This window comes from Diadema antillarum, unplaced genomic scaffold (genome assembly GCF_040938485.1).
Source record: "Diadema antillarum isolate AM-2024a unplaced genomic scaffold, OU_Dant_1.0 seq00001703_RagTag, whole genome shotgun sequence".
Lineage (NCBI taxonomy): Eukaryota > Metazoa > Echinodermata > Echinoidea > Diadematoida > Diadematidae > Diadema > Diadema antillarum.
Window position 1 is genome coordinate 162,135 of NW_027272393.1, and position 21,948 is coordinate 184,082.

Sequence of the window (21,948 nt, forward strand, 5' to 3'; positions counted from 1 at the left end):
GGGGGGCATGGTGCAAGAGGAAGTCCCACACATAATGGGGATGTGTTCAATGGATTGCTTGAAATATCACAAGATTAACTCAAGTAACTGGCAGTCACTGTATTTTCTTGAGAGGGTGTATTGGTTGGGGGGGGGGGGGGAGAGGGAGGGGGTTGTTAACGGAAAACTCACTGAGTACGCTCTATACTGACGTGAAGGACGAAAACTTTAGATGGGATGAGAACACGACGCCACTATATTTCACAAAGCCTTGTACACACTGAAGTTTGCATTGGAATATATACATAAATCAAACATCACACTTCTTAGTCTGTGCTTGTTCACAGTGTTAGCAAGATTGTTTTTCCCTATTGAATCAATTATGCACATAGTATTTGTTTAAATACACATGATGACATCAATTGCCATCATATTTCTTTTACAGCAGCAGTCAGCTCAAAGGCCTGGGCAGTTTTCAAATGCCGTAAGGAATGTCATCAATTTAGTCTCTGTCACACGACATGAGAGGAGAAAAAGAAGAAGTATTCTCGTCGTCGACACTGCTTGATTTGCGGTATACTCGTAACCTACCCTGGTCAATTAGATTTTGCTGACATTCCAATCTGAACAGGCATTAAAAAAACAAAATAACCCTCAAGTCTTTGAGCTAACTGAGCCTCGATCTAATTTAAAAAGTACTTTACTGAATGTTATGGTGCATAAAACACACCTTCAATCAATTTAGCATACTCATCTGCACATTAGACAACTCTTGTAAATTTCCATAATTTTCTCATCTTCTTTTTTCCTCGTAAACATCACATCTCCATTCAAACAACTTCAAGGCATTTCCGTAATGTCAATATACAATACACAGGTAAACATGTATAACATTAGAAATGGTATCCTTTGTCAGGGAGACTTCATAGTTGTGAAACACTGTATGCACAGTGCAGCACAAGTATATGCTAACTAAGGACTATTGCAAGCAAAGGGAAATCCAGTCCGATACGTTGGTTAAAGAAAAAAAAAAAGAAGTCAAATTTGTTGCTGTTAATGTTGCACTTGCAAAAAATGGATGAAACCTCAGTATTTCAGGCTACAGGACGTGGAAATCAGGTATGGAAAATTGAGGTTACTAACATTAGGACATTCTCTACCAGTTTTGAAATGCATTGTTTTCTTATTACAGCCATCGTTTGCAAAAAATATTCCCATTTTCTTTCATGGGTCATTGTGTGTGTGTGTGCTACGATACAAAACTGTAAAATGTAAGCTACACATTGTGGAATTAGTTTATATCATAACTAGCTCAACCTGTATTCTCTTTTTTATATCTCTATTTGATTATTATTATTTTTTTTTTTGGTAAACAAATATCACTATTTTCATCCGGAGAAAGAGAGAGAGCACTCTTTATTGACAATGAACTAACACAATTGCCTCTTGCCCTGCCCCTACCCCTTACTAAAAAACAGATAAAAACTGCGTCAGTGATACAGTCTTCACTGCTTTGTGACAGCAAAGACGTCGGCTCGTTCATGAGCTTTGACGGCTGTGCCAGTACTATTTGCTCAAAATGACAAGTAAAAATAAGACAGAGATGATGGGATTGATATTCATCATCGGTTTTGAGTCAGTCTGTGTGAAAGAGTCGGCTGAGAGAGCAGGAATGGCGTTCTTCTCGTAATGATGGAGATACCTCATTTATCCCAGCAGGGGGCATAAACTTGATTGTCTCATATCCATAAATAGAATGTGTTATGGAGTGCAACATGAACCCAACAGATTTTCTTTGAGAAAGTACTAATCTCTTTGCCCCCCACCCCACAAATTTCCATTGTGGTCAAATATCATGGGTATATTCTGGCCTATACTAAGATTTACAGAGATTGCAATTAGGCTGTTTGTGGGCCCGGATCAGCAAAAACATTTCCCTTGCAGCAGGTCTGCCAAGGATGGCTAAAAGATAAATGTAAAGGGTTGAAATATGCATCTGCAGAAACAGAGTAAACTGTTACTATTCAGACCTACATGAATGCTCCTTGACTACTTTTGAGCTAGTCTCACATATGCCCATGTCTCAAAAATTAGATTACAAAGTCATGTAGCAGACTTGAGATGAACAACATTTCCTGTGGCTTCTCTCTCTCTCTCTCTACATATCTTACTGTTGTCTGAGCTCTGTTTTCCCCTTGTTCTAGCCGCAAGTCAAAACATTCTGCAGATATTGATAGCTTCATTTATTTATTTAATTTTTTTTTTACAGCTTTGTTGCAAATCTCACCTTGATGTGGCCATGCACAAAATCACAAGAGGAAAGAGTCTACAGAGGAAATCATTTGGATTCTGCATAAAAAAAGATACAAAATAAAACAGAACTATATCATTGCAACCTGTCAAAGTGCCACGCATCGCAGAATTCGCCTGTCTGTTTTCCCCTGTTAAGACTATGTAGTATTTCTACGATCAGATATGCTGTTTGTAAGTCATTAATATCAATATCATATACAAGAATGCACTGGTAATTGGTTTCTCATCTCCTTGTTTGCCTACTATTTATTCACAAAACACACAAGACCTTTCACTATGTGCTATGCTGGCCCCTCCTTCTCTTTCAAATTTAAAGATCCTAACTTTAGAAGGGTCTGCGATGCTATCGTGGCGCCGTCCGCTGGACTGCTACTGGCCAGGCTGCCCTCGACGTTTTCTAAGGAAGTGTCGGATTCCTTGTCAGATTCGTTGAGCGTGGAGAGGATCAGGTCCTGGATGAAGAAGCTGCGGTCGGCATTCTCTATCTCGGTGACTTGGAGGTCTGTTTCAGACAGGGAAGGCTCATTTATCCTGGAAGCAAAACCATCAAGAGTCACAAAGAGAAAGCAAGGATTTAGTTTGCTGTATGAATCTCACAAGCAGAATACTAAACAACATCAAGACAGCACACACAAACAAAAACAAGAAACAAACTTCTCTGGTGTAAAGTTGATGAAATACAATCAACCATCTGGAATTAAACCAAAATATATGGCATAATTGATGGCCTAAATTCCACTGCATTTGTGGAATGACATCTCTAATAATTCCTCAAGAGACAAGCACGTCCTGTATGTTTGATCATTTAAACTTTCAGCATGATCAATAAACATTCACTAACAAGTCTTACCGACTACAAAAGGATTCGCTGTTTGAGAACAAAACTCACCTACAATGACCTCATTCAGTTCCTAAGTTCTCAACATGCTCAGCTGACTAACTCCTAAACACTGTCACCATAGTTGATCTACTGGTGGATTTCAACATCAATGAGCACTTCCACATCAAAATAAAAGGTGTACATTTTTTTTTCATTACATACTCTGAATTTGTAGTATATGAAGTACACTGGGAGTTCTTTCACAGAAGTAGAATATATATATCTGTATTTATAACTGGCCTGGTAGCTTCTGCCCTTTGAAAATTTGCGTGTCAATGCATTATCACAATTTCATGGCAAGTGAAAACATCGCTGGTGTTGAATTTCTTCTGGTAGTCTCCTTCCTACAAGAAGCCATTGCCGCTGTTACCTTGATAATAGGTACTGGGACTCGGGTTGGTTGGTGCTGGTGGATAGTAACGTGGACTCCACAACACTGCTGTAGTTTGGGGCCCCATGCCCTGGGTTACTGTTCGCAGACGCAGATGTTCCCGTGGGTCTCCTTGGGGGCGGTACTGTCAGACTTTCCACTTGCCTTCTGCTTCCCTGTATACACAAATAAGAGATACAGACAGTGCGTTGAGTATGCAAAGCAAGCAAACAAATAAGCAAGGTCAAAACAATTTCTCAATTGCCCCCAAATACATGCCAACACATATAGACACAAGCATACACTTAGTCACTCATCTATACACACACACATGCACACACAGCCATTCACGGCTTTCATGGCACAAGCCCATGATAATATTGAGCTGTGACCTGGGGCACAAATGTTGGTCTAAAGCTTGATCACTAGAGCACAGTTACAGCAAATAGAAACAGAAATTAACAAAAATATTGAGGTGATAATGTCATCCCTTTTTCTTTTCGGTCGAAGAATAATAAATTCTACGAGAAGAACTCATAACCGTAGGAATGAGAGAGAGAACTTAAAAAAACAAAAAAAAAGAGAGAGAGAGAGAGAGAGAGTGAACTGGTGAGCATGTAGGAGGTGGTCTGTCCCCTCCCCCAAAGAGGGCACTTTCTGCTCTCCCTGCCCCTTCAGCTTTCTTTATTGTATTGCTTAAAATGAGTTCTACAAGGGGAACAACGTACTACTAGTAACAGGTGCAGGTCCTGATGAAGTCAACTGACTCAAAGTTGGAAGATCAAATACAAATGCAGGCACATGGCAATATTATCAAAAGTAGTCTTGCAGTCAGTACATGTACATATCACGCATTACAGATCGATCAAACATGTATGCAAGCATGTACACGCATTGTGCCACTGTACTGTGCAGTGTGTGCACTATAATTTGCACATCATGTATATACACAGCATAGCTGCTCACTGGAAACACCCTCATTACCTTTCACATGCATGCACACACTGCCAATCTCTTATCGCACAAGCATTATCCATCAGTTAATACAGTACTGTGGGATATGATGGCTGCAAAACAAAACAAATCCCCCCCCCCCCCACGTGTTTTTGTTTGTTTTTGTTTTTGTTTTTATTTCAAAATCTGCAGAAGTCCAGAGATCCAGGGAAAAATATCTTGCCTGCATCGCTCTCATAAAATCATTTCACAGTTGTAATGATTCAAGATCAAGTTATTTCCTTTTTTTATTGATAAAGACCTTAGGTTACCTACATCATGGACCAAATGGCTCTATGAAATGTTCATGCACAAACCAATGTAGGTCTTGTTTTTAAATCAATTTGATGATTACAGTTATACATGCCTCATGTACAATACATACAATGTACAAGATGAAAGGATGAAAGGAAGAGACCAGTAATGCATTATTAACGTCCAACAAATTTTGATGGTTGCATCAAATCTTCAAAACATCATGTATCTTTGTCAGGGTTTCAAATCCTCATCACCAGGTTTATCAAGTACTGTACCTCAAGCCAACATTTTCACTCAGTTGAGGATATCAATCAGATTTGTAAGGTAATTGATTCCATGATGGATATGCAGTATAATTTGCAAACTCTCACGTGTGTGGCAATATGTTGTATTTTGTTGACTTCACAAATACTTTACACCAAACAACATCTAAAACCTTTGTGAAAATAGCCTTTAACCCTATTCTAACTGGGCTATTTGAGACCAAGTTTTTACTGAGGGGGGGGGGGGGGGGGTCAAATTGACCCCCCTCCCCCAAGATCTCCGCCCCTTATCGCGCGATCGCTGCAATATTTTGCCCAAACATACAACCGGATGTCAACTACAAGATTATATGGTTATACAAGAGGAAAATATGGATTTTCTATTTTCAATTTATTCATTATGCAAATTTATGCATGAAATCATATTTTTGCCTGTAACTCCATTAAAAATGCTGAAGGATTGTTTATTTTTTGTGTCAGAATTCCTCAAGACATATTCCTCAACACATATCCTCCAATAATTTTCTTGCAAAGAAATGGCCCAATTCAAATAAATTTTTTTGTTTCTTATTGTTCTAATTTCTTATGTATTTTCTTGTTTTTTACCCTTTTGTTTTCCATTGTTTTTTGCCAAAATTTATTGCATACACGTTTTCAAGCTTATCTGCAATTGAATCAATTAATATCAATGATTAAAAGTTGAAATAATCTATTTCATATCAATTTAACATAAAAACACATTTTGCTGTTTTTGGGCTGACATGCATATATGCAAAACATTACATAACTTCAGAACAGTGTACCTGGACGTCACAAATTTAGTCTCAAAATATGCAGGAGACTTCAAAGAAAAAAGTCATGAAATGGCGCCGCAAAATCTTTGCGCGTTGCGGAATCATCGCGCGAAATGTCGAGGGGGGGGGAGTCCATTTGAACCCCCTCCCCAGTCAAGACAGGGTTAAAATTATGGGTATAAATTCATGTGTGTATACATGGAACACAATGCATCCTGTTAGATGTATTTAATGGTAGCAACTTGGAAAATTCACGAAAAGGATTTCATAAAAACAAAGGTGCAAGAATGTGGATCACATGTACACATATGTATGATATGGAACGCAAGGCGACCACTCCTGCCAGCATCGCCTGCCCGGCCCTCTGCCGATGTTTCACTCACCATGCTCCTCACCTGGGCATTCTGCGACTGCTGCTGCTGCTGCTGCTGCTGTTGGCGTTCCAGCTGCAGCTGCATCATCTGCAGCTGGTGCAGCTGGGAGGCCGTGGAGGAGTGGCTGCCGAGACCGCCGGCTGACCGCCGGGCCCCCGACAGCTGGGACAAGAGTTCTGGGATCGAAGGGAGAAAGGTAAAACACACGAGAACAGGTAAGCAGTGCATCTAAATGGGTATTCCAGACATTCACATATAGTATGGTATTACATAAATCAATAGCCCCATGTACAGACTGGTGCAATTCATTGTGGTCCTTGAGCAGAGCAACCAATACTCTGAAAAACCCAAATTACAATACACTGAAGAAGGATGATGACATGGGAGACTCATACATTACAGTAATGTAGCACTATAATTAAACTACAATACCACTTGCTTAGCAAGTTTACCTGTGCAGAACTTATGCATGCTTCCTCTTCTTGTTCTGCTTCCTTGAGTATCCACGTGCATTCTTACATGAAGTTGCCATGTCTTCATCTTTGTTCATTGTGATTTGTTACAAATCTTGAAAACATTCTAATTCCCCATCCCATTTGCTATAAATACTGAAACTCTGCACCCAGGATAACCAATTCATAAATTTTCAAATGCAAAAGGCTAAAAATCATCTGGAGGTCTCTTTTAGGCTGATTTGTGCTTTCTGTGTATTATTCAAATGCATGTCTAATTTCAATCATTTCTGTGTATATTCTGTTGAAAAAAAAAGAAAATGAAATTTGAATGGAAATTCAATTGAATTGATGAAAAAAAAAGTGTGTTTGTTTGTTCATTTTCCATCTGAGAAGATGGCTGGATAGCCCATATTCAGCTACGTTAAGCTGGTCTTCCATGGGGTCCAGTTGGATTTGAGGTGGGACCACTTCACCGGGTTAAACACCCTGCTCTTTACGATGAATGAATGAAGCGGGATCTTTTTACGTGCATGAGTTGTTACTCTCTCATACACGGGACCTCCATTTTATGTCCTATCCGAGGGACAGGGTGTTTTGCCTCTTGCTAGAGGGGACGGTATGCTTACACACAACATTGCTCAGTCCAGACTCGGGTTCGAACCCGGGCCGCGTGATCGTGAGGCAGACGCGCTACCGACTGAGCCAACTCAAAGTTAAATATAATTACACTGATTGCTACTGATGGAAACCAAGTAATGTCTTAAAGTGGAGGACAATGCGCAAACAAAAATTGGAAATTTTGGAGAGATTGTTGCTCATAATTTCTCATGTGCATAATGCAATCGAACAGCAAAGTTACAAGGTGTGAAAGATTGCAAGAGGTTAGGAAACATGAAGCAGCACATACCGGCTATGGGGTCCATGGCCTCCCTGTTGCCTGGTGAGCCTGAACTTTGACCAGCGGAGAGTCCACCGCCACTAAAATGCATGTTGGTTCTCCTCGGGCGGGGACCGATGCCCCGCCCTGGGTGGAACATTCGCCTTAGATGCCTAACATTACCAGCTTCGTCGTGGAAAATCAGCAAATTAAGGAAATTACAAAGCTATGCATGATAATACAAAACACAATTACAACAAAAACAACAAGAAAATCACCACATCTAAACAATATAATATGAACAGTATACACAGGGCAAAGGAAATATGACAGGAATGTTCTATCAAGGATTACTATGTGGTTTTAATTATGAACAAGAGACCCGGGGGTCACACGCTCACCTGAGTATTGCAATTTCATCTTCCATGCATTCTTGCACACTCTTACCTGAGAACAATGGAAATTTAGGTCTGCATATGGATCCCCCCCCCCCCCAACTCCAAGTTGGGGGGGGGGGGCAGGCAGCCCTTGATCTGCAATGAACAAACTTGGAACTAGAGTCATCAATGTATAACTCATGGCATTAACTTTGCTTTATCATTTCTGGTTCTAGAGTAGAAGATTCTGAATATTCCTTAATGTGGGGAGGGGGGCCCTAGGGGCCCCCCAAGAGGGACATGGTGCCCATTTGAAGGAATTGAGATTCTATCCCACTAGGGATGCTACCTGCTAAGTTTGGTCAAAATTCATCATGAGGTTTTCAAGAAGAAGAGGAACATGTACAATTCAGGCCCCATTACAACTGTAGGACTTCTCCCATCCCCTCTCCTGGGTCCCAGAGGGGGGGGGGGGGGGGGGGGGGGGGGGGGGGGGGGGGGGGGGGGGGGCACCCCTGATTCCGCCAACCCCATGAACAAATTTGAAACTACAGTCATCAATGTACTAACTCATAGTATTATCTAAGCCCTATCACGTCCGGTTCTAGAGAAGATTTTTAAAGATTCCTTAATTTTAGGGGGTTTGGGCCCCCTGGGGGCCCCCAGATGGGCCATAGTGCCCATTTGAACAAATTGAGATCCTATCCCCCTTGGGATGCTACCTACCAAGTTTGGTGAAAATCAGACATGGCAATCTCAAAGTGAAGATGAAAATGTACAATTTAGGCCCCATTAAGACCCCTCCCCACCCCCCCTCCCCTGGGTCCCAAGGGGGGCACCCCTGATTCCCCCATGAACAAACTTGAAACTACAGTCATCAATGTACTTACTCATAGTATCAACTATTAAGCCCTATCACTTCTGGTTCTAGAGAAGAACATTTTTAAAGATTCCTTAATTTTAGGGTGTTTGGGCCCCCCTGGGGCCCCCATTTGGGCCATGGTGCCCATTTGAATAATTGAGATCCTATCCCCCTAGGGATGCTACCTGCCGAGTTTGGTGAAAATCGGTCATGAGGTTCTCAAGAAGAAGATGAAAATGTAAAAAGTTTACGCACGACGGACGACAGACGCCGGACGAAGAGCGATCGCAATAGCTCACTCGAGCCTTCGGCTCAGGTGAGCTAAAAATTCACAAAATCTTTGGGCACACACATATGTATGAGGTGCATTCATTTACTGTAAAAGTGGATATTGTCGTGCGACTAATTTTTAGCGCTTGGTCCCGTAAGAAGAGTTTCGCATGTTTTTAATTTCGCGGAATCAAGACAGTAAGTACTGGAACATGTGGCATGCATAAATATTCGCATGCTTTTATTTTCGTGCTAGTTTCTGGTAGCGCAAAATGCGCAAAAATTTCCACTTTTACAATACTCCATACTGTGCATGTTGGAACTAGAAGACTAGCAGCTGAAACAATTTGCAAATATCATGATCCTGAAATCAAAGAAGGAAATGTTCACTCGGCCAAAGGTCCTCTAATGACATTACTTCCTGGCTCTGTAAATGCTGAAAAAGGATATTATTTCTCGCGACGATCTGTGTTCTAACGTAAGGTGAGCCGCGAAGTCATCTGTCACGTGATTGGGATCACCGCCGGGTGACGCTGCGCATACTGGACATACCTATTGAAAGAACAAAACGTGTGTCAGGCACTTCATGTCAACAAAAAGATTGGGGGATATCATTACGACACTCTGCACTACATGCGAATTGCATTTAGTTCTTTTCCAGAGCAGTCGGTCTGTGCCCAAATTTGGTACAGTACCATCATATATTCTCTGGGTGCATCAGTGTTGAGGGATCTCGATGTTCAGTCTAACTTATTTTCAGCAAAGAAATGATGTTTGTAAACATGTCAGTTCTAATGCTGCTCCAATGAGGCAGAAGTTAGATTTGAGTAAATTACAGACAATACAAGTGATTGAGGATCTGACAAAGGAAAATTACCACTTTAATTTACCTGAAAAACATGAACCTGAACCACAACTGAGCACAGCCTGGCTGAATACTATAAAGATCTGTTATCAATCTATCCACATAATCTTTGTTCTATAGGCAATGGCTGCACTGGTGTTGTGAATCTGTGGTTTCTTTGATACAAGTATTGAATCACTGCTGCCTACATGCTACATGTAAATGAAAAAATAATGGCACAAACTTGTATTTAATAGAGTTTTAAAACATAATAGTGCAACATACGATTTACGGTACAATCATTTTCATTTTCAGTTGTAGTGTCAAAACAAAGCATGTGCTTGAGGGGTTTTATGAACAACAGAATGACATGTTTGGTAAACTCAAGAGCCCCTCATACAAAAACCCAGCTTCCTCTTCCTCCACCATGAAATGACAAAGAATTAGACAATGTACTGGCCATCAGTATGTACAGTAACTGTGCATAAAAAGGATGGCACAGTTAGTTTCCATCTTCTACACGAGTAGATTAATTGCTGAGCAAATCGTGTTATCAATTACTAAGTTCTTCATGCATTCTTTTGTTCATTCTAATACGTATAAATGCACCCAATGCAAGAATTAAAAACAAACAAACAAATAATTTTAAAAAACACAAGTCTAGCACTTATCTTCACACATTCTTGCATGCTATTACTCAAGAACATAGCAAACTTGGAGTGGGGCTTTTGGACATCCAGGGGAGCATGGTGATCATACAGTATGTACAAATTGTATGTAAATTCTATCACACTGGCAATGATACCTGCCAAATTTCGTTAAACTTTGTCCATGCATTTTCAAGAACATGATGAAAATAAGAAAGTTGAGCCCCCATTTGGTTTACATAGTATGACAATGTAGTACTTATGACACAAAAGACTGAAATGCAGTGCAATTCAGAAACAACCAACAAAAGAGCTACAGCTGGTAAAGGGATGATCTGCGCTCATCTTTCCTGCTTGAATTCATTACAAGGATTATCATTGTTGTCGGCATCACTGTCATCATCAAAATCGTAATTTAGTGTCATCGTCGTCATCAACATTTGGTACTCCCCCATCATTGGCACTATAAATCCAAACATTAAAATCCCCATCACCTGCATCATCATCACCATCCTCATCATTCTCATCAACATCATCTTCATCACCATCACCATCATTACTATCAATCTCACAGACAGCATTACTGCACTAACCAACATCAACGTCGGCATTGACTCTCATCTTCTGCCTCAAGAAACTCACCACTTCAGCGTTTGAGTCTGAGTGCTCTGAAGTGACATGCTCCTGGAGGGTTGCCTCTGTGAAGCCCATCTTTCCGCAGTAGGTGCACGTGAACGATTGGGCTTGGTCCAAACTCACCGCTTCTCCACCATAATATAAATCTGTTAATGGGATTCCAGGAAGATAATACATTACATACAGTTTGTACACACAATGAAAACAAAGCAAAGCATGTTATAATATTGTGTCCACACACACAAACACAAAAACAGAGAAATTAACATACATTGTATGATTGGAAATGCTAGTTGTCCATGTGTATACTGAAGGAACATTTAATGCATATTGTGTATTCAGTGCAAAAAAAAAAGAAATTTAACCAAAATTATAGCTTCACTATGTACAATAAAAAAAGTACCAAGCACTAATGTACTGGACATGATCACGCACTGTCCAAGATTTCTGGACATGAACGACGTTCTGATAACATTTCATGACTGCTCCAAATGGTTAATCAGGCAAATGTCTGATTCTACAGGCTACACACTACACTTGTGTTCAGTCTACATTGTCATTTTACGTGGTTATATAAACAGACAGTGTTTTGGATGCACCACGCAAGCTGGCACATGGGGTCAGGGCACCCTGACTTACATAAAGTCACTTCATCATTCTTAAGATATTGACCTTCTATCATAGTGGTGCCACGTTGATAGTCTTTCCCGACTTCTACCGGCCATCTGTATGAACCAGCTACGGTCAACATCATTTGCCCTTTCTCTAGCTGTGGGTTATGAGACAAGGCCACCACATTGGGTTTGCAGCTTGCTCTTTGAAAAGGTACTTTCAATGGATTTTTGTTCATGTGCACTGAGACTCAGTCACACAGAGGACCTCCATTTTATGTCATATCCAAGGGAGAGAACAATCTTTGCCTCTTGCTAGAAGGCACAGCAAGGTAACACAAAATATTGTTAAAGTTGGACTGGAATCCAAGTATCTCAATAGCAGTGCAAACACACTATTGACTGAGCCATCTTGCCACCCTCAAAGATGAACCAACTACAGCACACATTGACATATCAGGTATTCTTCAGTTAACAATACAGCTGACATTCATATGATACTGATTAATATTGTTAATTCATATTTGGTCTAGATGCATGCCTCTACTAAGGTAGGGAATAGAACTCCACCAACCATAAATTGCACTCTGCCAATGGATACTTTGGTGCTCCATATCATGTGTAACTAGAAATGTCAATACAGTGTACACATATACATCGTATGGCAGCTGGTATGCCTCTGCCATAATGCATGATTCTCCTAATAGGTCTATAGTACATGTGGACAATGTGTGATGAAAGTTTCACATAATTGGCAAAATATTAATATGACATTTTCGTCACAAATGTGTTATATGTTCACCTTCCTTGACCTACAAATTTGTAGGTTTAATTGGACGAATGGGAGAGCATGTACACATGTATTTGGGGATTTGAGGACTTTTACTTGACTTTGACACTTTTATAAGTTTGTGCATTGAGTAATCTTCAAGGTTTGGACAAAAAGTGCAATTTCTGTATCAACTGAATAGTATGTTACCATTTTCACCTGGCCTTTGATCCTTGACCTTTGACGCTATGACCCTAGAATTCATAAGAGAATAACTGTCAGGCAGCATATGCATAAATATGTACTAAGTTTCAGAGAGAACTTGAGCCACTTCCGAGATATGGAGGAAGAAGTAAAGTTCAGCGCCTTCACTAGATCTTTGACCTTTTGACCTTTGACTTTTTTGGCAAAAAAAAAACTTCAAAGAGAATCTCTATTGTGTAATACATGTACATGTATACACCAAAAAAACAAACAAACAAACAAACAAACAAAAAAAATCCTGCAGGCATTGCATAGATATGAGGGAAATAGTAGAATTTTGAAGAGTGGACCTTGACCTTTGACCCCCTAACCCCAAAATTCCCTAGATAATCACTGCCAGTCAGTACATGCATTATGTTCCATGAAAATACCTCAAACCATTTCCAATATATGGAGAAACAAGGAAAAGTAGAAATTACGCGGTGCGTAATATATGTCCCCGCCGGAAGTAGCATTTAGTAGCAAAATGTACAATATAGGTAAAAAGATCAAGGTCAAAGGTCAAAGAAGTCAAAGGTCAAAATTCTATGTAGAAGTTTTGAAGCCCTCACCTAGTGCCATCACATAAAGCAAACGGAATCGAAATCGGGTTACAAATGGCGAAGGAGTAGCATTTTGTAGCCAATGTACATTGTACAATATAGGTCAAAAATCAAGGTCAAAGGTCAAAATTCTGTGTACAAGTTTTGAAGCCCTCACCTAGTGCAATCACATAAAGCAAACGGAATCGAAATCGGGTTAGAAATGGCGAAGGAGTAGCATTTGGTAGCAAAATGTACAATACAGAAAATCAAGGTCAGAGGTCAAAGAAGTCCAAGGTCAAAATTCTGTGTAGAAGTTTTGAAGCCCTCACCTAGTGCCATCACTTAAAGCAAACGGAATTGAAATCGGGTTACAAATGGCGAAGGAGTAGCATTTTGTAGCAAAATGTACAATATAGGTCAAAAATCAAGGTCAAAGGTCAAAGAAGTCAAAGGTCACAATTCTGTGTAGAAGTTTTGAAGCCCTCACCTAGTGCCATCACATAAAGCAAACGGAATCAAAATCGGGTTAGAAATGGCGAAGGAGTAGCATTTTGTAGGCAATGTACAATATAGGTCAAAAATCAAGGTCAAAGGTCAAAGAAGTCAAAGGTCAAAATTCTGTGTAGAAGTTTTGAAGCCCTCACCTAGTGCCATCATATAAAGCAAACGAAATCAAAATCGGGTTAGAAATGGCGAAGGAGTAGCATTTTGAAGCAAAATGTACAATATAGGTCAAAGGTCAAGGTCAAAGGTCACAACTGAAATTCTGAATAGAAGTTTCAAAGCTCCCATGTAGTGCTATCATATAAAGCAAACAGAATCAAAATCGGGTTAGAAATGGCGAAGGAGTAGCATTTTGAACATTTTGATCACACACGGACGCACAGACGGACGGCGAGACGGACAGACGGACACACACACGTACGGAGCCCGTTTCATAGTTTCAAAACTTTGGAACACATTGCCACGAGAAATGCATGAACAAAGCAAAAGATCTACATTTCGTAAATGCCTTGCAGATTTCCTACTCCAATAGATATCATACTGCATCAGGTATTATCAGTTTTCTATGTTAGAAAATGAATGATGTATAAATATTCACAGTCATTTCAACTAACCATGTAATAATTTTTCTTTTGTATTTAGCTCTTAGTATGAAGATCAAGGTGACCAATCTAGACTAGCACTTGTGCTAACTTTGGGTTTCCTTGTTTAAAGGCATGATTTACCATTTGCAGATGAAACAAAAACCAAGCATTAGTGCCTCAAAATAGTTATAAAATGTGAGTTAAGGATAGAAACAACCAATGTAAAAATTTGAACCACTGTAATCGATGTTACGTATTGCTGATTATACAAAATGTGAACAATAGTTATAATAAAAGTGTTTCCAGACTAAACCGTCTAGTGATGTTTTAATGAGAAAAATAGTGATATTTCCTTATATTTTAGGCTTTATTGAAAGAATTTGTATATACTGTAGTAGGATGTTTTGTGATACAACTGACCTACACATATGCATCAAAAGTGATATCTATAATTACTGCTCCCAAAGGTAAACAGGACCTTTCACAACAGCAACTTTGTAGAATTACGCTACATGTACGTATATATTTAACTCTCAAATATCCTCATTTAATCATGTTATTGTAAAGGAGTAATAGATAAGTATATTTTTTCACATATGTATGTAGATACAATTGTGTTATGATTCTTATATAGGGTGTACATGTTCAAAATGTTCTTGCTAATAAAAAACTTCAAACATCAAACATACGCTGTCCACAAAATTGATTACCAACTGACGGACGGAAGGACGGACAACCCAAGAACATACATGTAATGCCTCCGGCACCACTTCGAGGCGGAGGCATAAAAACTAGGGCTGGGTAAGTGTTGTTTGTCAGTTTGTGGACCATAAGCTTGGAATATCTTGCCAAAGGAACTTCTCTCATCACCCTCAGTGTCAATTTCCAAAAAGAATCTCAAGTAGTTCTTGTACTCTTTTTGACCTCATCACTGAGATGATTTTACAATGTGGAGCTCATCGATCAATATACAATGTAACTGAAAATGCTCTGGGTACAAAATACAGATTTTTGTTTAATAATCATAATTATTATGACGAGCACAAGAAGTGGGGCTTGTTTACACTGTATGACATTTCAAGTAGCTATCATTACGACAACTTTTACTTTTAATGTGACCATTGATTACATTGTACAATATAAACGACATTGCATACATGTGTACAATCAGTGATAACCATCTCAAGGAAAGAGGCGCTTGGAACAATTGCTTTTATCTATTCTCCAGTCAACCTGCATTTCAACAATCTGAGTAGTTTAAGAGATAATGTAGCTCTAGAATCCATCTTACCAAAATCTGATCGTGTAAGTATGCACTGCATTGGATGCTCTGCTGTGTGACGAGTTGTGGTTGCTCCGTTTTCGTAGCAGGTTGCACAAAGGTCATAGTCGTAGCAGATGAGACACTTGTACCTCCTGCCTCGGAAATTACTTTTCAGACAGCAGTCACAGCTTACACCTACATTGAGGGGGGGGGGGGGGGACACAAATGTTAGGAGTAATGAAACCATCACTATCAGAAAAACATTCTGGAGCCTTGAACAAGCAATCACTGTCACACAGGCTTGTACAAGTTGTACAAAATGTTACAAATGTTTGTTTTGTTTTTGTGCACCAGAAACTCATAGACAGCATTTGATTGCCTTCATTTTTAAAGGATGATATGAAGCCACATGCTTGCATAGATCTCAGTGGCTGCAGTCTGAGAAGACACACCCACACTCTAGGTGCTCATTAATATGCATCACTTCATGCATGTATGATTTGTGCCAATAGCAAGCGCGCACTGCCTTTAGTTTATTAGGGCAGTGCGCATCTTTTCACTCATGTGCTCTGCAGAAAACATCTAATAGCATCACACTCACTGTTTCAATATAATACATGTACAAACTCCGCAAAAAAAGTCCTGCAATTCCAATTTGATGTATCATATTTCTCTTAAAACTACATCACTTTATTCAAATGTGACATCATAAGAAAGCCTATTAATTTTCTTTACGACATCTCACTTGTTTACATTATGCATTCCTGAAATACACAGTATGACTGAGTGTGAGGAAAGGTCAAATGTGAAATGTTGCAAAATAGAGCAAACATGTTATGTCAAACAGTATAATTCCCATTTGCTTTGTTGTTTCAAGGAAGGAAAGTGCTTGAAAAGAATGCACTGTGACATTATCATTAGATCCCAGGCTTCATCGATCATCCATGCAATTCAAAACTGCAGTAGTATCTGCAGATTAAAATTAAACATAAAGGTTGACCAAACAGTCATCTATTGTCTAGGAAATGGGAGTTTTTGAAAGTGCTCTCATTTCAGCAGTGCTTATTCCACTACCAGTGGTCTTTTTTCATAAAAACTGTACATTATCAATAGCAGAATTGTTGCAACTTTTCACTTTTGATCTGTCCCCATACTCAGCTGTTTTGCACTTTCCGAGAACACCCATTCATAGCAAGTGAGGTGTCATTTTAAAGATAATTAATCAGGCTTTCTTATGATGTCATATTTAATGAAGATAATGCAGGTATAAGAGAAATACGACATATCAAACTTTAATTGAAGAAATTATTTTGAGGAGTTCATTATTCTTAATATTAGGGTATTATCATTCTTTGCAGAATGTTATTATTTCACAGTAAGCAGGGATAAAGCTCACATCAATGAGACTGCTGGATACCTTTCCTATTTTCTGTTAATGCTATCTAGACTGCTGCATGAGCACAATTCATCACAAAATTTGATTATATAAATGCTACAGAATGCACTTCAAGCTATATCACTGGGCATTCCATGTTGTTCAATCTATGGATGACAATAAAGTTTGTAGAGTGATTTGTCCACTTAACGAAAATGTGGGCAGTTTTCACTACACTGTTAAAGGACAAGTTCACCTTCATAAACATAAGGATTGAGAAAATGCAGCAATATTAATAGAACACATCAGTGAAAGTTTGAGGAAAATTGGACAATCGATGCAAAAGTTATGAATTGTTAAAATTTTTGTGTTGGAACTGCTGGACGAGGAGACTACTCCAGCTTGTGATGTCATATGAGTACAACAGTATAAAGAAAATGTAAAGAAAATTCAACATATTTTCATTTTTTTCGCATAATAAAAGAGCATTTGACTTGCCTCTTTCTAAAGGTAGGGGGAATAATATTACCCATGACATATGTCGGTAACGAGTCAAGGGAATGTGTACTTTTTTCAAAAGATGAAATTTTGTGAAATTCTCTTTTTATTTTCCTTATATTGTTGTACGCATGTGACATCGTGCACTGCAGTAGTCTTCTCATCCAGCGGTTACTGCACAAAAACTTCAAAAATTCATAACTTTTGAACGGATTGACCGATTTTCCTCAAACTTTCAATGATGTGTTCTACTAATATTGCTACATTTTCTCAATCCTTATGTTTATGAAGGTGAACTTGTCCTTTAATATGTTTACTACTACTCGGACATAATACTACGGTAAAATACAGTGGTACGTATTCTTGTGAATGCCTGTCTGAGTCACACACAAAAAACAAAAACAACAACAAAACCAAACATCAGGAAAAATATAATTTTACAATCTTTGAAAGTTACTCATACATATGCAGGGTATACAAAAATGGTGGTTCATAAAGTGTCCCAGTTCCCATTCATCTGAATACAAACCATGGACTATATGTACAATATGCAGAACCCCGTTACGATGTTTGCTTTGAGTATCTGCTTTGTCAAATCTTCAACATCAACATAAAACACACTCACATAAACTTGTACATGTACATGTACAAGTTACATTCATGTAGGGTTAACATGCACATTGTATGTGAGGGAAATATATTCATGCATATGTACACCAGCCAACTTTACTTCACTGTGATAAAACATCAGTTGTTGATAATACATGTACACTGTGGAAATGAATTTATTATTACTAAACAAACAAACAGACAAAATTACAGCAAATTGAAATAAGATGTTACATGTATCAAAAGGACAAATGGCAGTTGCCTACATAGTGTACACTATACCAGTATGTCACTGTCACCTGATAAAAAGACCCTATGACTTACACATTTGTACAATAAAATACAATGTGTAAGGCAAAGAAAAGCTGCATTTTAAGAACTGTAAGATGTCAAAGGAATACCCAGGTTTTGCACTTTATCTGTAATGCCAAACAGCCATATTTCCCTGTTACCACAATTCCTCTTTGGCTACTGTACTTCAGGTATCTGACAGAAAGTAGGGGGTGGGGATGCAAAATGTAGATTTCATTATATCTTTACACACATCAGTATACACACATAATGAACATACATTTGATATACTGAGTACTAATCTGTTTATAATTACTACTGATTGGTGCTACCTTGAAGCTTGACACCGGACATTAATTACATTGTGATATATATATGGTTTACACATCATACAACTACACTAAGATGTTGATCTACAAGGTGTTCACTGATTATGCTACATTGTATTCATAAGATCCCCTTGGTCTAGGAGGCATGCAGTAGGCATCAACTTCAGTTTGATGGACACCAAGCTTGATCAGGAACATATTGAAAATTTGCACACATTAATGATTGTATCTTGGCTATGTTGACAAAAAGTTTTTAAAATAAAAATTTAATCAACAAAATCCAGAGAAACGAGCATTTGAAAAAAAAAGAAGGTAAACTTCATATATCCATTCACACTAGTCCTGCCATGCACAATGTGCACATACACTGTAAAGCTCACAAGTTTGCAAGAAACTTCAGCATACAATTGTACAACTTTGGCTGCTAAATTTACTTCATACACTTAGGGCAACTCTAAAAGCTATCAAATAGAAGAAAGGGGGAGGGAAATTATCTGATCTTTAGGTTTGATATATGAAATGATGCCCTGTCTTTCAGAATCAGAGGTCACTGATCAAAGTGAAATTTTGTTAATGCCAAGGACTAAAAAGAGAGGTACACTGTACATACACCACTTGTACATACACCTGTACCTCCTATGTTCAATTTAAGTGCATGACACAGATGGTCTTCAAAATAGTGAATAAGTTAGTAACTGCTATCAGTTTCAAATTAGATGGAGATGGAAGGGGACTAGAATAGTGAGCCCAGCAACTATGATTGATGATTACATGTCCAAGTGTACCAGGAAATGACCAAGCGAACTTGAGAGGGAAGCTCATTCTGGATCTGAATATAGAGGTATGTACAGTTATAAGTGTAAACCTTAGTACAGTGTATATGTACAAGAGGACTTGTACAGTTCTTGTAATGTTCAAAACTTAGAACCATACAAGGTACAAAGTGTACAGTGTAGGTGATCAAAAGGGTACTGATTACTAATTTGTTGAATGTAGAAGAAATCTCCCATGCCAATATTAAATGTGGTTGACACATCTGCGAGTTTGTGTCAGTGTTGGGTAGATTAAAGATTCTATCTTCAAAACTACACTGTACATGTATGAGTAAAGGGCACTCAGAACTGTTACAACAGACACAGTTGTAATGAATTTCACACACCTATTAATATTCAGGTACAAATTCAGGTCCCAAAATTATCATAATTACAGGTACAGTCTACAGTGTATGCTGAAAATTCTCTTCAGTTTGATATACAGTCAGTCTTACTGAATGAAATTTTGATATGTTAACATAACTCCAACAGAAAACTGTCAGTCCCAAGGATTTTGTTATAAGAATTTTGTTAAAATACTCACTACGTACATGTAGATAATCAATCCTTAAATTATGCATTGTTAGAGTTGGCCATCAGGGGCCATGGGAATGATTTGGGTTCTGAGGCATTTACATGTACATATACTGTAGTCTTGGCTTGTTCCTATAATATATTCAAGTCAAAGTCTTTCAGATATCAGTCTGACTGGTAAAGTTTATACTCAATCACATGATTTTAAACGGTAAAAACTTGGTTCCTCACACCAAATCTACTTCTACATGCATGTTCTACAATGTAAAGTTAAACTTTAGATGGGAAGTAGCTCTAAAGCAAGCTGCCCATAATTCGACCATAATGCGCAACACCGTCCAAAATTTGACTTTTGCCAGTTTGGCACGGGAGGTTGAACCTTGGTGCAGGTTTTTTACCGTGTTCGGATTTGAGCATCATCTTGATTATTCTTTATGGCCTTCTTTGGCTCAACTGGGTGTGAGATTCTCCCCAATCTACAAAACAGCCCAGTCGCTGTAAAAACACTTCGCACAGCATCTGGTCGGTCTATCCACAACAATCGTAACATATGTAAGATTCACTTGATTGTTTTGGTTCTGCATTTTGACTTTGAGAGACGTTTCATGAATTACACTTCAGTGTACCCTAGCCCCGGAGACCGCGCCGCCAGGCGCGGTCCTGGCGGCTTCCCCGCAGTTTCGCTTATGTTAGTTCCCAAGTATTCTGTGCGCTTGTGCAAGTGATTGTGAATTCTGTGAACATCGGTGAGCTGCTTATAAGACATCATTTTGTGCATCACAAGCAATGAAATGCATCAAACAGTCGCCGATGATAGTCATTTAGGTTTCATCGACCCATGTAAGTATTCCTAGTAGTTTCTGTTGAAAAATAAAGGAAATATAGCGCCGCAAAGGCACCCGTTTGTTCAACATGAAGATCTTTTATGGGAGCACGGCGCAGCCGCCACACTGCGTGTGGCGGCTGTCGCAGTTAAGTGTACCCATGCAGATATAAGATGAGGGCACCAACAAACAATAACATATCATTTGCACATCAATGTCAATGACAATAATCAACAATAAACATCACAAGACTTCTCAAGTCAAGGACCAACTTCCACCAAGGTGCAATTTGTTGCCTAACATTCAGAAGCAATTCTAGACTTACGAGTCTACATTAAAATGGGGATGGACAAGATGCTCCTACCTTCCCCTTTTACTAATTAACATAGTGCACACACAGAAAGATGGACAATCTAAACCGGGATAGTGTCTAGGCCTACTACAATTTGCAAATCGTGCCCCGTCATGTCAGAGAAACCCCTACTCTTTTATGTGTGCAGCATTACCGAGCTGTGGAGTCAATCCCTCATTTGTGCAAACCGTGATGCATGCATGTCGTGTCTCGTTGCTGCCTGTACGATGATGTGTGCGAATCAGCGTATCTAGTGCCGACATGTTCCGGTTTCGGCAATATGCTTACCTTCATGTCGGGACATCCTAGGCGACAATTCAGCCCCACCTTGCACACAAAATCCATGCACCACTTCAACTGACGTTTGTGAGTTATCTGTACCATTTACTTGAAATTTTAGTTCTTCCAATGCAAATAAAATGATAGTTTTAGATTAACTTGTCAATAGCATATTACACCAAGTGCAGAAGTACTCAGCCCCATGAGCGTGATGTCACAGTCTCGTAGGTACCGATATTTCAAAGAGTGTCAAAATAAATAAAAAATTCTAAAGTAAGAGAATGTTTTGACAGCAAAATATTAAATAAATATTGATTCAATTTTTTTCATATA

The 21,948-nt window shown here is 39.0% G+C and overlaps 1 protein-coding gene across 1 annotated transcript; it reads right to left on the reverse strand.

Moving 5' to 3' along the window:
• Positions 1–1,035: 1,035 nt before the first annotated feature.
• LOC139711785 (E3 ubiquitin-protein ligase KCMF1-like) lies at positions 1,036–21,807 on the reverse strand. The gene is made up of 8 exons (XM_071623639.1): positions 21,625–21,807; positions 15,740–15,907; positions 11,199–11,338; positions 9,516–9,617; positions 7,587–7,749; positions 6,234–6,400; positions 3,543–3,718; positions 1,036–2,823 (listed from the first exon to the last, which is right to left on the reverse strand). Exons 1-8 carry the CDS (start codon positions 21,638–21,640, stop codon positions 2,574–2,576), a joined length of 1,182 nt encoding a protein of 393 aa, XP_071479740.1. The 5' UTR covers positions 21,641–21,807; the 3' UTR covers positions 1,036–2,573.
• Between the last annotated feature and the right edge of the window lie 141 nt (positions 21,808–21,948).